The 16,577-nt window shown below is 36.0% G+C and overlaps 4 protein-coding genes across 9 annotated transcripts; all 4 read right to left on the reverse strand.

The window, feature by feature from the left end:
• Positions 1-77: 77 nt before the first annotated feature.
• LOC107433258 (uncharacterized) lies at positions 78-3,166 on the reverse strand. The gene is made up of 9 exons (XM_048465021.2): positions 3,155-3,166; positions 2,637-2,979; positions 2,413-2,543; positions 2,154-2,231; positions 1,975-2,019; positions 1,819-1,863; positions 1,684-1,735; positions 1,032-1,128; positions 78-438 (listed from the first exon to the last, which is right to left on the reverse strand). Exons 1-9 carry the CDS (start codon positions 3,164-3,166, stop codon positions 273-275), a joined length of 969 nt encoding a protein of 322 aa, XP_048320978.2. The 3' UTR covers positions 78-272.
• A 374-nt stretch (positions 3,167-3,540) lies between these two features.
• On the reverse strand, positions 3,541-5,870 carry LOC107433283 (uncharacterized). 5 transcript variants are annotated; one of them, XM_048466028.2, is made up of 9 exons: positions 5,516-5,870; positions 5,087-5,333; positions 4,848-4,978; positions 4,613-4,705; positions 4,455-4,499; positions 4,282-4,335; positions 4,090-4,141; positions 3,896-3,992; positions 3,541-3,785 (listed from the first exon to the last, which is right to left on the reverse strand). In XM_048466028.2, the coding sequence occupies exons 2-9, from the start codon at positions 5,223-5,225 to the stop codon at positions 3,593-3,595; spliced, it is 804 nt and encodes a 267-aa protein (XP_048321985.2). In that variant the 5' UTR covers positions 5,226-5,333; positions 5,516-5,870; the 3' UTR covers positions 3,541-3,592. The 5 variants fall into 5 exon arrangements, with proteins under 5 accessions (XP_048321985.2, XP_048321989.2, XP_048321987.2 ...); XM_048466032.2 differs by lacking the exon at positions 5,516-5,870 and having other exon boundaries at positions 4,657-4,705; positions 5,087-5,239; XM_048466030.2 differs by lacking the exon at positions 5,516-5,870 and having other exon boundaries at positions 4,613-4,690; positions 5,087-5,225.
• A 21-nt stretch (positions 5,871-5,891) lies between these two features.
• Positions 5,892-8,889, reverse strand: LOC107433282 (probable protein phosphatase 2C 34). Of its 2 annotated transcripts, none has more exons than XM_025066812.3 (6): positions 8,577-8,889; positions 7,635-7,882; positions 7,207-7,512; positions 6,945-7,065; positions 6,625-6,848; positions 5,892-6,430 (listed from the first exon to the last, which is right to left on the reverse strand). In XM_025066812.3, exons 2-6 carry the CDS (start codon positions 7,875-7,877, stop codon positions 6,197-6,199), a joined length of 1,128 nt encoding a protein of 375 aa, XP_024922580.3. In that variant the 5' UTR covers positions 7,878-7,882; positions 8,577-8,889; the 3' UTR covers positions 5,892-6,196. The 2 variants fall into 2 exon arrangements, with proteins under 2 accessions (XP_024922580.3, XP_015900047.3); XM_016044561.4 differs by having other exon boundaries at positions 8,560-8,885.
• Positions 8,890-10,199: 1,310 nt separating this feature from the next.
• Positions 10,200-14,241, reverse strand: LOC107433273 (uncharacterized). The gene is made up of 7 exons (XM_016044551.4): positions 13,506-14,241; positions 13,128-13,325; positions 12,737-13,009; positions 12,310-12,412; positions 11,542-11,660; positions 11,244-11,420; positions 10,200-10,990 (listed from the first exon to the last, which is right to left on the reverse strand). The coding sequence occupies exons 1-7, from the start codon at positions 13,803-13,805 to the stop codon at positions 10,253-10,255; spliced, it is 1,908 nt and encodes a 635-aa protein (XP_015900037.3). The 5' UTR covers positions 13,806-14,241; the 3' UTR covers positions 10,200-10,252.
• Positions 14,242-16,577: the final 2,336 nt, after the last annotated feature.

Consider the following 16,577-nt stretch of genomic DNA (forward strand, 5'->3'; position numbering starts at 1 on the left):
TTTTCAACTAAACGACCTAACCATTTTTGTCGTTTACAAAGAAATACACATGTTGTTATCAAAGGCTAATATGATCATAGTCGTCAAATTTTAATATATAATAATGTTTTGGTAATGGTAAATTTCCACTGCGTCCTTAAAAGTACAAATTACTGGTGTAAGAGTGAAAAGCTTACATTTTATGATGTGAAAAAAGACATAAAAAGCTTACATTAATATTAGCTCATTCTTACAAACAAAATGGTGTGTGGGATTTATAAAATATATGAACATCAACCACCATAACGGAGCTTGAGAGATTCAGGAGGCTCCTCTTCCATGATGCCTGAACCTTTTGAGGCCAAATACTGACGGATGGTTGTTTTACGGTCTCCAAGGAATGTGTGATCCAAGAAGTTGTCGTACACTTCATCACCGAGATTCTTTGCTGCTAACACACTGCAAAACACAAATTCGATCACATTTTTAAGTTCACGGAGAGATGTTTTAACAAGGAAAAACAAGGCCTAAAAGGAATAGATTCAACCTCTTTCAGCTAGTTTGGTCTGTGCCTATCAAATGGCTTTGTTTTTCAATCTCAAAGCTAGATTAGCAAATTTGGAAAGGAAAAAAATCAACTTGTTTGAATATATTTGGCCATTGGAAAGGAGGAATAGGGCTTATTTCACGTATATCTATTTATTCCACATACATGAACAGCAACATGAAATCAAACCGACAACAGACTAGGGAATTATCCATTAAACCTCAGACGTATGTGCCATGGATGATCGATGTCATGTCAGTAAAGCATGGACGACAAAAACTAACACAAACAGATATCTAGAAATTTGAATACTTGTATGCAATCCCCAAGTGCATCACATCACACGACATGAACAAATGAATTCTGCAAACTATGCTGGTTTGTTGATCAAAATTATTAAGTCAGTACCTATTTTTCTTAATTTTGAAAGCATGACTTGCTATCTGTCACTTTGAAATCCTCAATAGATTGTTTCATGTATGCATTTGCTAGAAACAGAACCTACCAGTGCCGAAGATATGCTCGACAAGGTAATATATCATCTTGCCAAATCTTATCAATTTTATATTGCCCATATAGCTGAAAGAATCTTTCCTTGCTTCCTGCAATCCGACAAGATAAACAGAACACATTAACACACACACACACACACATTTATATATATATATATATATATATACATTTCCCACGTATTATAGTGATTAGGAAAACCACTAGAAAAAAGGAAGGCAGGAAAGATGGAAAAGAAGAAGAAAAAAAAAAGAAAAAAAGATCAACTTGAGTGATGCATAGAGATTTTCTGGTTCTGACAACTATATGCTTATAATTAATTACACAAATAATTACTTTTCTCTACTCTCTTGAAAATATGCTTTCAATACATAATATTTTACAGATTTGAAGCACAAGTTGTTAATATCAGGAATTTTAATATACATACATACAAAAAATGTACATCATTAGGAAACAGAACATATAGTTGTGCAAATAGACAATCAGTTGCCTTTTAATTTCAATACACAATTTCTCAAACCTCCTATCCTGAAATAACGAAGAATCAACCTTCTCTTCGCTGATGCTAATTAGGAATGTCTCGAATCACTTACATGCCATGTTCTTGATCTCTCCTATCAAGTGAACCCAAGAGAAAGATTTACCTTTGCATCGAACCCGGATAAATTCTTCATCATTAGAGCAAGCACAAAGCACCTGGCATTAGTACCACAAAACTAGTCATCTTCTGCACTTAAAAAAAAATCAAAAACCACCTATAAAAAGCAATCTTTACATACCGCTGGCTTATCAAATGGCTTCCCATCAAGAGTTTCAGGAAGTACCTGCCAGAGATTTAAGTAACTTCAACAACTAAAAGCAAAGCAAAAATTTCTACCAGAATCTCATAATTATATGATTATATCACATTGCTAATTAACAGTTTAAAAAGTTACCGCGAGGAATCGATATTCAATTTCCCTCTCTAAATAAGCAGGAATCTGACATGATGATGAAAGTAATAATAATAAGTTGGAAATCAGCTTAAGAAACAACAAGAACTTGAATTTTTGAATTCACGATATTGAACATGGAATGCAACTGGTACACACAAACTTATCCTAGCACGCGATACCTCTGATTTTTTAATTTCAAAAACTGTAACTATCAGGCTTTCCCCTTCACAGGGCTCTGCACTCAGGCTTGAAATTTCCTGGCAATGCACATAAAAAAGAAAAGATTAACAAACAAACTTGAAGGATTTTTTAAATTTTTATACAAATTTTGGTCTTAAAGCACACACACACACACACACACACAACACTTATATTGATGCTTCATACAATAATTCATGAAATATGTTTTATCTTGAATTCTTCGAAAAAGAAAAGCACCTTGGTTTCTGGCCTGGCGATTCCACGCTCAAAGAAAATTGGAGTGACATGAGCAAAGATGCGGCGAAATCCGTTCAATCTCGCAAGTCTGAAATTGACGAGGTCCGGGAATGTACTCCTCGCGCTTCTTTCTGATCCTCACTCCGCATTAATCAAAAAAAAAAAAAAAATCAGATTACGATACGAAGAAGACAATGAAGAATAAGGTGACTTTTTTTACGTACCAGAGAGGAGGGAACCGAAGCCACAGACGGAGAAACGACTGTCGGCTGAGACGACAGTTTCGAAATCCGACTCGTCGTTGAGCTCCCTCACCTCAAACAGGTTCGCCGGAACATTTGAAGTGCGGCCGTAGGAGGAGGAGGACATGATGATCGGAAATCGTCGCCGGCGATCGACTTCGGGTGAGCAGCGGGTGAGTGGAGTGAGGAGAAAGGAAGTGTACTGGTTCAGTCGAAAAAGAAGTATAGCTGAGATCTCATCAGTCCCGCGCGACGCGCGAGTGAGCGAGGAGAGAGCGGGAACGAGAGATGGAGAGTAGTTGTCGTTGGCATTTTGGTTAAATGACTATAAGATAAGGACTATCTGACTATGTGAAAACAGTTGAGGCCAACGCACGCGCCCACGCATGGGAAATGTCACATATCATATGGAGAAGGCGCAATGGAAATTGGAGATGAATTCCTTTTTCAACTAACGACCTAACCATTTTTGTCGTTTATATCAGCCAGAGTCCCATCACCATAGAACACATGTCGTTTATTTGAACGATCGTGGTCATTTTGTTTTTTTCCTTTTTTTTTTTTTTTTTTGATTTTTACCTCTTTTTTTTTTTAATAAATTATATAAATTACAACTATCCAAATTTCCAGTAAATTATATAAATTATATAAATTACAACCATTGAAGTTAATTTGCTCCATCCTTTTTTCCTCTTACCTGTATGTCACTTTTTCCAACCAGTTCATCCGTACTTTCTTTATGAATTGCTAGGTTTTCTTTTTTCAGATTCAGGCAAGTGATAATGAGTTTTGATATATTGTTCAAATGTCAATACTTTAATCGGTAACATTATGGAATATAAGAAATACACGTTGCTATGTTTATTCCATTAAAAGTATTTGGTCCTTTTTTTTTATTTTTGTGTATTTTAATGACAAAGCTCTCTTTTAGGAGCATATTACATGGTTTTAGTTCCTAATTGAAAGCAACCTCCATAACGGACTTTAAGGGACTCAGGTGGCTCCTCTTCCATGATGTCAAAACCGCTTGTTTCCAAGTAGTTTTGGATGGTAGTTTTCCGGTCTCCGAGGAAACTGTGATCCAGAAAGTTGTCGTATGCTTCATCGCCTAAGGTTTTTGCTGCCATCAAACTGCAATATTGTCACACACAAATAGCTTCAATTACATAACAATATATTTCCAAAATATTGTTCAAAATTGTTTGAAACATCAAATAGAGATGAAGAACAGAAACATTTACCAGTGACGAAGATAAACACGACAAGGTAAGATATCATCTCTCCAAATCTTATGGATCTCATATTCTCCATATTGTTGAAAATAGATCTCCTTGCCTTCTACAATACCAGAAAAAAGAAATAGCAAAGTATATATATGCTTTTGAGAGATGCTTTATATGTAAATATGTTTGCATTTTTGATAGGTAAGAATTACCATTGCATCTATTTTGGAAAAACTCCTCATCACTATAACTAGCGCAAAGAACCTGCATTATCAATGATATGGCCGAAAATCTATCAACATCAAACACTCTGAAAAATACCATTTACCAGAAAGTAGAATATATATATATATATATATATATATATATTCATAGCAAGGTGAATTGGCATTTTTTTTACTCACTGCAGGAGAAGTACTACTAGTAAGAGGCTTCCCATCAAGTGTCTCAGGCATGACCTAGAAAGAGAAAATAATTTTCCAAATGCAAATTTAAGCAGAGAAAAAAAAAAAAAAAAAGCAAAGAAAACAATAATTTGATCGTCATGGTCAGAGAAACTTAAAGGTAGGACACTTACAGCTAGGAAGCGATATTCGCGTTCCCTTTCTATAAAAGCCGGAATCTGAAATTAATAATTTATCAAGTAATTAATAGTTTGAGTCTAATTCAAAGAATGAACAAGTTCCCAGATGCTAGACTAAACTTAAAAAAAGGAAATGAAAATTTTCTCAACACCTCTGATTTTCTTATCTCAAAGACACTGACTATGATGATTTCACCTTCACAAGGCTCCACCGTTGCTCCTGAAATCTCCTGAAAGGTTTTAAACTTTGCTAAGAAACAAACATATATTTATATATCAGAATCTAAGATAATCCTCGGAACATATATGTTATTTTCATTGCTCTGTATATGGTTCAAATGTTCAAAACTTGGTAATATTTCGGTTTTTTGTTTTCAGAAAACATACATGGGTTTTTGTATTGGCAATGCCACGAGCAAAGAAAATAGGACCCACCACCGAGAACACTCGCCGGAAACCGACCAGTCTCCCAACTCTGAAATTGATAAGTTCCGGGAATGTACTCCGAGCACTTGTCTCTGTTCCCAAGCAACAATGCATATTGCAGACACACAAAAAGTGACGCAGAGATCAGACTGTACGGTCAGTATAATGCTAAAGAAAAAGGATGGTTTATTTATACGTACCAGAGAGGAGGGAGCCGAAGCCACAGATAGAGATAAGACCGTTGGGATTGAGGAGGCTTTCGAAGTCGGACTCATCGTTGAGTTCTCTCAGTTCCGGCGAGAATGTCGGAGAGATTGTTCTGAGGTGGTTGCAGAGCATTGTTGGAATGGTCGCCGGAGAATTTTTGAAGTGGAGGGATGAGAGGAAATATGAATGACGGCTTGGACTTGTAGACTGACATCCATTATTAAAGCCCAAGAACGTATTCTAAAAGTCCAAAAGAAAACAGTAAGCTAATAAATTCCTCTCAAAAATTAAAGACATATATTCTAGTAAGCTAATAAATTCCTCTCAAAAATTAAAGAGACATATATTCTATTTATTATTCTTGATTGTCTCATTAATTTCATTTTCCCATTGATAATGCTCTTTCTATTTCAGCTGCTCACCTACTTTTGCAACCAAATTACTGTCCTACCCCATGTTCTCATTGCTAGGAAGCATGTTCTGATAATTGTTGGAACATCCTAATCCTAAGCAATGGAGGAAATTAGAAATATCATTTTTGAGATCTTATCCGAGACATCCAACACTTGGGCTTGGCCACTTGCCAGCTTCTGTTTTAGCGTGCCAAAGTCCTACCTCCTCAATGAATCAATCATTCATGTAACTCATTTGTAATTATTGATTTCTATTATTGCACAATAATGGCGCAAGTACAGTCCTCCCGTGATAGTTTTTTCTTTTACAAGCACAAGCTAGAGCTTTTCACTTATCGTATTTTATAGTTTTTTTTTCCCCCCCAAAAAAAAGAACTTTAAAAGGGATAATTATAATATTCATTTTTGCTATTGAACAAATAAAGGGTAGATATATGTATCATATATGAAAGTTTCATAGAGATCAAAACAGGTTCTTTCTTCTTTGAGAAGAGTTTCACAGAGAAGCTGTACCACATTTCTGGCTGCTCATCATCAATGATTTCTTATTACTTATAAGGGGAAAAAACAAAAGAAAAGAAAAAGAAAAAAAGTGTATCAAGAAGATACAATGACTGCAATGCTTATGTATAATACATTTATATACAATATATTTTACTGTTGGACATAAAAAGCAACAACTTTTATGAATCATCCAGATTTTCTAATGGCAGAAAATTTTGAGACCGGTGGATTATTAATTTGCTGGGAAGGTGAAGTATGGAAGAAGAGACAAATAGCTGAGATGTCATCCATTGCAAAGCCTCGTTTCTTACGTTTCCATGCAAGAGCAGCACATTCCACTAGCCTTCTTGCCGATTTTTCTCTGTCCGGTGTAGAGGAGATTATCTGCACTGCTTCTTGATTGGATATCACATCCCATACCTAAGAAGGAACAGCAAATTCAATGTCCAAATTTAGCAGTTTTTCCCATTCAAAAACATTAACCAGAAAATGATTTTTCAGTCATAATTTTGACCCAAGCTACTTGAACAAGAGAGCATTAATTACATGGAATGGTCACTGTAAAATTAACTGGTTTGCTATATATATGTTTTATAGCAAAAGAAAATGCATACCCCATCTGTTGCTAAAATGACAAACTGGTCTCTGCTTGTTAAATGCCTTTGACTCACTTCAGGAATAGAAATAAGCCCAAAGTCCTTCGCACAGTAGTCACCAAAGGCTCTTGATATGGCAAGTCCTGGTGAGTGACCGTTTGGCGGCCACACCCTATACACCCCTGGTTCATCACGCAGACAAAAAACCTGTCCTCTGGACCTTCTTATTCTCTCAGCCTCCTCTGTACATAACAAATAATAAAACCATACTATTGGTCCATTTTCAATAAGATAAATAGGGAGAGATTAAGAGAGAGAGAGAAAGAGAAAGAACTAACGAGGTAGATTTGGCTTGAAATCAATTGTGAGCTGAAGGGGTACCAAACTGCCATCATCTTCAGAAATGGTTGCCAATACAGCTCGAGAATCTCCAACATTTGCTACTATGAGTTGTTCACCCTGTCCTCATTTTATGTGGATATTTTAGGCTACTTCTTGTCAACAAAATGAAAATCTAGAGAACTTTTTAACTATAATCTTAGTCCCTAAAAATTAATACTCAAAGTTTAAAATAGCAGAAACACAGCCTGATGCTATTACCTGTTTGACAATAGTCAATGCAGTAGAACCACTAAGAAAAGAATCAATATCAGGATGGTGTTTAAGCTCTTGGTCGATGGCAGCATATGCTTTCAAGAAGGATTGCTTCCATATATCGAAACGGAAGAGGTTTTGATCCCTTTCGAGTTCAAAGTTCATGTCAAGGGATGAAAGAGTAGTCTCTTGCCAATTGCACAACAAAGAAGCAGGAAGTGATTCCCTGACCCTTTTGCTAAGAAGGTGACCCCATCGACCATGACCATCAAATATCCCACAAAAGATCATGTCATCTTGGCATCCATATTCCTATATATCAAATCAAACGCCCAAGTTTTTTTATCAAAATAATTGTTATATTGATCTAAATCAGCCTTCTCAAATTTATGATACAGAAGTTTTTAAAAAATTAAAAATTAAAAAAGTAGTACCTCCCAAACAATTAAGCAATCCTGATTCATTCCTTTCTTGCCTCTCTTGGAGCAAACAGATGATAAATTGGCAGACTTTTCAGACTTCATTTTCCCAGAAGACCTCAACATCAACGCGTTCTTTTTTGCTTCCTTTGCCAATGTTTCTGCAGCTTCTCTTCCGACATCGTTATGAAAATTGTTTCCTTTCTTGATTGACATACTTCTCGCCAATCCGTCGAGAATAGAAGGAAAAAGCACCATTGTCCCTAGAATCATATATTTACTCAAAATCAAAACACCTCTTATAGACATGGAATATTAGACAATACTAATAGTTCAAAGAATTTTTCAAGTTCCCTTGGATATATTCCAAAGTTTTATAAAAAATAAGACTTTGATCTCTTCAAAACAAAGTTACATATCAAAAGTAGCATATCAAGCTCTAACTTCAGAACAAAAATATTCTTAAATCTGAAAAAAGAGAAAAAAAAAAAAAAAGGTTAAGATTCCCATTTTTTCCAATGTTTTCTCTATTGTAACATCTCTGGATACCAGAATTACTGAACTTAAATACATGTAATGATACTAGCCAGCCTTAGTTGAAGGAATACATTCACTTTCTTGTGTCGCTTTTATTGAAAAGAAAACGTTTAATCATCCTTTTTTGTCGTAATGAATCATTCTATTCCTCAAGATGACACACTGAGAAAGCAATTTACAAAAAGCAAGACCACTTTACTCAACCCCAACACAGCAACAATGTTTAAGAACACAGAAACAACCAAAAAAAAAAAAAAAAGAAAGAAAAAACTACTTTTGCAAACCCATTATACATAAAAACTTCTTGTTGTGAACAAAATTCAAGTTTTTATATGTTTCTCTTAAATTTTTACACCAAAACAAAGAATGGGTCGCAGAGAAAAAAGAAGCAGCAAAACGAAACCTTTATGTGTGATTTACCGCCTCTCTTTCAACAAGAGGGATACTGGTTTATACTAGGCCGGCAAACTGAGACTTGCGCACTCCGGCAAGAAACTAACAGTTCCTGGTAGGAACACGGGGACGGTTAGGCAACCCAAGCAGACAGTGTAGGAGAACTCAAACGCTTCGTCTTGCTTATACTCCATTTCCATCTTCTCTTCCCATTTGCAAATCCCATGTGTAGCTACGCAACGTATACTTTTCGACAAACTGCAAACTGGGTGGCTGAGATTACCATATTGCCCATCCGTTGACCACAGTGTGATGAAGAAACCATGGGCGTGTTGGACTTTCTGCCAAACGAGTTATAATGGTTACATCAACATGTCACACCCCACTTGGGTCTTACGCGTTTGGTTTAAGACAACAAATGGGTATTGGAAGTCTTAACAGGATTATAATGAGCTAATCAAAATAAAATTATTATAACGTCGGTATTAAATATTAAAAATGATATTTAGGATGACTACCTACGAAAAATTGAATATGATATATTCATGGATGAAATTAGATTGGCATTAAAGAAGTATATCTTGATCAAGAGTTGTTAAAAGTAAATGTGTTTCTATATGAAGTTTGATTGGGAAAGTTTTAGCGATAACAAAATATTGTAGCAAATGAGGTTTAGAGTTTGAGGACTCAAAAGAAAATAAATAAATAAATAAATAAAAAATATGAGGTTTGAATTTGGAGGTCGGAATAAAATATTCAGCTGGGAATCCAATGATAACCAAACACTAGGCTTTGAACAAGCCAGTTGTTTTCAGTGACCATTGATGTCAAAGGTCAAACACATAAGATGATTTTTATGGGTTTATGATATTTATTTTGGGAAGAACCGCATCATATATATGCTGGATTCTGGTTTTCAAAACGTGAAACATATAAATTACAAGGATATTAGGGAAAAGTAATTATTTTCCTTTATGTAAATAGAATGAGATTATTTCTGCTCTAATGTTTTCCACGTATCATCAATAGTATTGATGTTGACAGATTCCTTTTATATCCTCCACGATCAAAGGAAAGAGAATGGTGCCCAACAAATAAAAATAAGGGAAAGATAATGGTGGGGTTGGGTTTTAGAAGCTAAACTTAATGGGGTGTTCAACTTTACAAAAAGTTTGTGGTTATGATTCAACGCCAAAATTTAGCTTCCAAGTAAGCTCTGAGCCATTCACCCTAAAATAAAAATAAATAAGAAAATAAAATAAAGTTGAAAGAAAAAAATGGCAAGAAGATTGCTCTGAGCCCAGCATGGGCAAGCTAGGGCAATGGAGGCTGTTTTTTGATTGACTTGGTCGTGTAACTCTTATCTGAAAACAAACAAATAGAAAGCTATATGAATCAACTAACACCAACCCCACATTGAGTGGCGACCATCCAGTGGGCATTTATAATTGGAAAATAATGGTTGAGAAATTAGGATAGAAGAGATCGGGCTGGTCTTTTTCACACTTAATAAAGTTTCTTCATGTAATAAATTGTTTCGAAATTTCCAGATAAACTATACGTGCCAAAGATTTCCATAACCATAGTCGACAAACCAATCTTGTTGCCCTAATAATAACCAAACCTGATACCGTACATAATAGCACCAAAGAACTGAACAGGACAAGTAATATATATATCTTTTTCACTAAATTTTGTTCTTTTCAACATTGATCACGATTTTCGAGTTCCATGATTAACAATTCGATCATCTTCTTATACATAGGCATATAATGATCATTGATCATTGTTTTTGAAAGTCGGAGCTTACTGTACAATTCTCTAGGTGTCTCGTATATACCAACATGTTCTTCATTAGGTCCATCAGTATCTAAATTGACAGTATCAGAGGAAGGGACAGAAATAATGTGCATGATTCTACCAGGGGGATAGAAGTGGTGGTTCTCTGTTGCATCCATTGAAGAGATTGGTTTGTCGCTTTCAGCCGCATCAGTAAGGAGATTTTCCTCTTCAGTTATTTCTTTTGCAGCCGCTGCTTCTTCTTCCTGGGCCTTGATGTCTACCTCAGTCTCTTGTCTCTTCAGCTCTTTCTCCAGTTCATACCACAACTCGCCTTCTGTAATGTCTTCTGCAGTGGTTGCAGTAGTGACAACTTCTACTGGAATAAGATGCTCTTCTTCATCTGTATCATCATGCCCTGATCCACCACTAGAAGAACTACATTCAACTTTGCTCAGAACAACATCTTCTGTTATTCCTTCAACCTTGAGAGATTCAGAAGGTTTTTCAGATACCAGACAATCTTCATGCAAAGCATCTTCTTTAGAGTTCAATAATGGACCCACATTACGACGACGTGCACCCATGCACGACCAAGATGATAGAGATGAGCGGGTTCTAACAACTGCTTGAGCAACATTCTGTGCACGCTTCATCACAACCTAAAATGAATCAAGCAAAACCACTGCCAGTTATAGTGTAGATAAACTAGGAACTACGAGTAAGAGACAAAAAAAAAGATGAGGTGAAATTAAATAAGTTAATAGAATTTGGCCATTGCCTGAATAAGTTAAAGTTCAAGCTGATGATCAATCCCTTATCATCATCTATTATAAACAGTTCTTCAAAGAGACAGTATAACCATAATTCTACAAGCATAGGATGTATACAAGAAGAGTATAAGCAAGATGTTACCTGTGTGCTGCTAGAAACAGGCCGCAGGATTGCACCCGCACCAGCAACCCTGGCTTTTGCACTAGCTATGGATGGTAGGCGAGATCCAACAGCAGTAGCAGAGCGATAAAACACATTTAGTATCCTAGTATGCTCAACCTGATCCCGCAAATCATTTAACCAAGATGACGCTGTGACCTGACAGTAACCAATTCAAATTAGGATTCTGACAACATCTAACAAACCAAAACACTTTTTCATGTTATCATGGTGAATATAATACACAAGCAAACGAAATCCAAATGAAGATTTATAGCACCTCAGAGCGTAGGTCATCAACAGAAGCTGTCGAGAATGTAGGCACCAGATCAGCACCATTGATAATAGTAGTAATGAAGTGCTTGCCAGATTCTGCCAACTCCCATGTCATACAGGCAGCTGCAAATGACAGTTAAACTATTACAGAAGGGCACAATGTGTAAGATCTCAAGCAAATAGTGTCTCACTGACAAACAATCAAGAAGTTGAGCCCCTTGAGAGTTTAGACAGCATCACTGCACTGCATGGACCTCTAGTCATTTTCTCCTTTCGTGTTTCTTTGCAAAGGTAAGACCAAGTAGCAGCTCAAAAAAACAAATCTTGCAAAGTTATTCTCCTTTTTATCACTCCTTCTCATAACAACATATCACATTTTTGAGCTTTTCTCTCATAGTTCAAAAAATTTGTGGACGTTACATTTAAGAAAATGAAAACTCTGTACCTAGCACCCATATGGTGATAACTTTTGCCCTGTTCCTTTTTTTTTTTTTTTTTTTTTTTTTTTTTTTTTTAAAACAACTCCATGTTCCTAGGACTGACAATAGAAAATATAATGCATTCAATTTGACAGGCAAATCAACACCACCCAATGTGCTATGCATAATGACCAAGGTGCCAACATTGACAACCTCCATTTTTCAGTATTATAAGAGAAATTTTAAGAAAGCTTAAGATATTAAAGAGATTAAAGGAAAATATGCCTGTCAACCCGGTAATGCGGTAATATAATAAAAAGATAATATACGCCTAACATTGGATAAATACATGCCTGGGGCGAATGTAATGCAAGTGCTTGACCACAATTCTTTTTGCTCTCGAAGAATATATGTAAGTAGTGCAGCTGTACCACCACCAAGCGAATGCCCAACGACCTGGAAATGCAAATTTCAAATTAAGTAAATTAAAAGAACATCTTAACCAAGACTAATATTTTGTTGGCCACACAATTATATTAAATGACTTGGGAATTCACATGAATGCATCACATAACAAGTATTGTTGTGCTAAGTGACAATAGATATATCTTTTGACGCTCATGTAACCTTTTACCCTATCAAGCCCAAGCATGTGAAATTTCAGACAGCATCCCTTTAGTATCAGACTTACAGACCTATATTAATCGGAATGATAAACAAGATCATATGCAATGGGATAAAAAATTAACTCATTTCTCAGATGAAATAAATGTTGTTTACCTTAACTTTGTAGTCAGGACAGTCACCAAGAGCCTTAAGCAAGAATGGAGTGCTGAGCTTAGCAATCCAACGGGCAGCAGCAACCATCCCACAATGCGCATAACCGAGAACCAAATTGCTTATCCCACCATCATGCAAAACAGAATGGTGGAAAGGTACCACTGCACCAGTTGCTGCTGTTAGTGTATCTTTGATGCTATGGGTTCCACGAATCAATAAAAGGAAGCATTTTGAATCTTTATCACGTATAATTGTGAAAGCAGGCTTCAAAAGCTGCAAGCACTATACTACTCAGTAACCGATATTAACCCACATCCGTATCTAGATTGGAAAGCCTGATTCAAGGGTGATTTAAGCATTTTGATTAAGAATGATTTGAAACTATACATACCCCAGCTTTGGGCTTCTGAAAGAGCACATCTTCTTGAGAGTAGCCGGCGGATTCTAAAAACACCAGGAACGGCTTCTTTGAGAAAAGAATACAAAGACTCAACAGCCTCAAGAAATAATTCAGTTCAGCAATTATTTCAGGGCCTTTGAGCTCTACGCTATCAGTACCAGCATATACACTGGCAACTTGCAGATTACCCTGCAAAGCACAAATTACACATCAAGGTTACCGATACAGCAATATTAGCTAAGAATTCACACAGAAAAAAAAAAAATCAAAAAGACATAAATTTGTGGAAGATTTCGTAAAATTAATAGAGAAAAGTCTCCAACTTTAACCGAATCGAAGCCATAGAGACGTGACAGAGGTGTGACTGACCTGCCTCCGGATAAGATAATTAATGCCGAATGCCAAGTCGCCTATCGGCCATTTACCCAAAGTCTCGGCGTAGGTGAACCTGAGAGTCTCGGACAAAGTGGTCAGAGTCTCAAGCCACGTGGCCGGAGCCTGAGCAGGTCGCCGTGAAATCCTCCTCCTCCAAGATCTACTACTACTCGATTTCGAGTAGTTTCCTCCACTCCGATCGTCGTCATCGCCTTTCGCCAACAATCTCCGAGTCAACACGTAGTACAGAATCACCGCAGCTCCGGCGGCGGTAGCCATTGTCCCCGCCGCCATCGTAGGTGGCGAATGGCGATCCGACCTCAACTAACAACCATCAAAAAGAATTTCTCTATTCTCCTAAACCGCAAAAGAAACAAACTTTATCGCAGAAAAATTCCAACCCCAGAAAACGCCATCGTTCCAAAATCCGCCTGAAATATGAGGTTTTCGAGGAATCGTAAAGGAAGAAAAAAGACGAAGAAGAAGAAAAAGATAGATTTGGGGAACACTGAGAGAGTGGAGAGAGATTAAAGAACGAAGTACGGAGTTAATCTTTCGTAACTTAATTATCAAAAAGGTCCTCGCCTTCTAAGCAAAAGGACACGTATATCAGCGCTGTAATCCCGGGAATTTCGATAAGACAGCCCAGGGCAAACTCGTCATTCGAAAAGCAAAACAATACCGAGAGTGGTTTTACGCAATTAATGAAAATAAATAAATAAATAAAAAGAAAAAATAGAGAGAGAGAGAGAGAGAGAGAGAGCAATGGTATGGATAATGGAAGAGCTCGCACGTCAGGGATCCTGATTAGGATTTGAAAGAGAGCGTGCGTGTGCGTGCAGTTTAAAATGGGACATAGAGTGGGTCCCACTGAATCGCAGGCCCCTTATTGCATAATATTTGGACTTTTGAAAAACTGGCTGGAACCAACGATGATTGAGTGTCTGTGGGCCCAGCAGTTGAGCCAAGTGTTTTAAAGCGGCCCAACTTTTGTTTCGTCTGCTCACCGAATTTAATACTAATCATGTGAGTGGCGGGTTGGGAATCAATCAAAGCGGGGATTTAGATTAGTTTTTTAATTTCTTTTAATTTTAACTTCTTCTTTTTTTCTTTTTGGTAAATTGATTTGTTTTTTCTTTTTTTTTATATTATAAAATGGTTAGCTTTTTTATTGGTAATGTGGTTGAGCTTCAATAATAATAGTATGACAAATCAATTTAGGTACAAGAAGTGGGGATTAGGATAACGCCAGAAAATACACAATGTACATTGCATTTGTGGCGTATACCAGATGACATTATTGGATTCTCTGTTTTAAAACCACCGAGAGAATAATGGGCAAATAAAATTTTTTGCTTATGAAACCTTATTAAATCCTTAAATTATAGGATCTCCATCGGATCTTATAACATATTCTCTCAATATTATGTTATTATAACCATTTTCTGTCCATATCAATATTATGGCTATGTAGATTGCTTTTTAATTGGAGGAGTTGGGGTGGAGCAAGTATCATGCTCAATTATGTTTAAGGTTGTCATTGTCCTAAATACTTTGTGGTGTCTTTCACAGCACATTATGGTATATAATAATTAAGAGTTTATCTTTTGTCCAGTTTACATGATAATGTTACATTAAGAGCTTATTAAATCAATTTTTTAAATTTAATTTTAATAGATATAGTCCAAATTAAATAAACAAAAATAAATTTAATGGTTGTGGTTGTGATTAAATATATTATTATCATTTTTTTGGTGAATAAATATATTATTATGATGTTAATATGATAAGAAATTTGTTGTATGACAAATTATGTCCAGGACTAGATATTCGACACAAATTTAAAGAATAAGGAAATGGTGTAGGCGTATGGTGTCGATTATTTCATGCTTTGAGCTGTGATGAGCGTCGTGAATCTGTAGTGGATCTCATCTCAGCACAATTTGGCCCAAACGGAAGTTATAATTAACCCGCCAATACATACTGCATCCACCCAAGAACTGACTTTATACACCGTTCAAACCGCAATTTGCCCTTTTGAACAACAGGGATAATTTACTTAATACACAAAAAAATTCTACTGATATTTCCAGAAAATACAGTATGTATTTTTGTGTTTGTGGTATATACCAAAAGACATACGTGATTGGATTTTCTGATTTTAAACGAGTAGAATTTATGTTGCTTTGAGGAAAGTCTTGTTTTGTTGTCTTGACCAAACAAAACAATTGTTAAACTACCTTTTTCTTTTTTTTGTCTACTTCTTCAGAGTAGATAAAACCTCAAGCATTGAGCAACAAAATTGCTTTGAAGTTAGCAAAATATATAAATTCAATGCATTGGGGATGTATTATAAATGCAACAGAAAACAATTAACCAAACCATTCATTGCATAGGCTTTTGACATTCAAAAAAAGTTGAAAACCATCCAATGATTCTGCAACTTTTGCATTGTGTTTTGAAAACAACTCTAATCTCCATAATTGACCTTCCAGTTTCATTGGCTTCCGGTACTTGAACCTTATAAAAATTGCAAAATCCAGGTAAAATCATTGGAATTCGTCCCTAGCTAAACCAAACAAAAGCTACATTTAGACTTTTCATAATAGCTACCATACAAAAAAAGAATAAAAAAGTACTAAACAATTATTATTTCAATTAACTATATTCCTGTATAAAACGCAAATGGATTGGATTTTCAGAGGTCCCATTGAGTAGAGATGCTATGAATTCTGTTTTTTTTTTCTTTTCTTTTTCACCTACTTATTGATTCCCTATTTATGCCTTAGGTTTCAACTTGGCAAATGCTATTTTATGATTGTGGGTCATATCCTAGCTTCAACTAGACGCTCCATTGGTACATTTGGTCCTTTTAAAAAAAAAAATAAAAAATTTCTCTTTGGTTTGCCATTTGGTTAATGTCTCATCAGATTTTGGTACATTCAGTACCTCTGAGTAATTAGTTTTTGCTACCTACCCAAAAAAAATTCATTCACTATGTATCCTCTTTTCTCTTCCCTACCTCTCTGTGATAAGCCTGACTCCTCTTGTCTTGACAGGCACATT

This window comes from Ziziphus jujuba, chromosome 11 (assembly GCF_031755915.1).
Source record: "Ziziphus jujuba cultivar Dongzao chromosome 11, ASM3175591v1".
NCBI classification, from domain to species: domain Eukaryota; kingdom Viridiplantae; phylum Streptophyta; class Magnoliopsida; order Rosales; family Rhamnaceae; genus Ziziphus; species Ziziphus jujuba.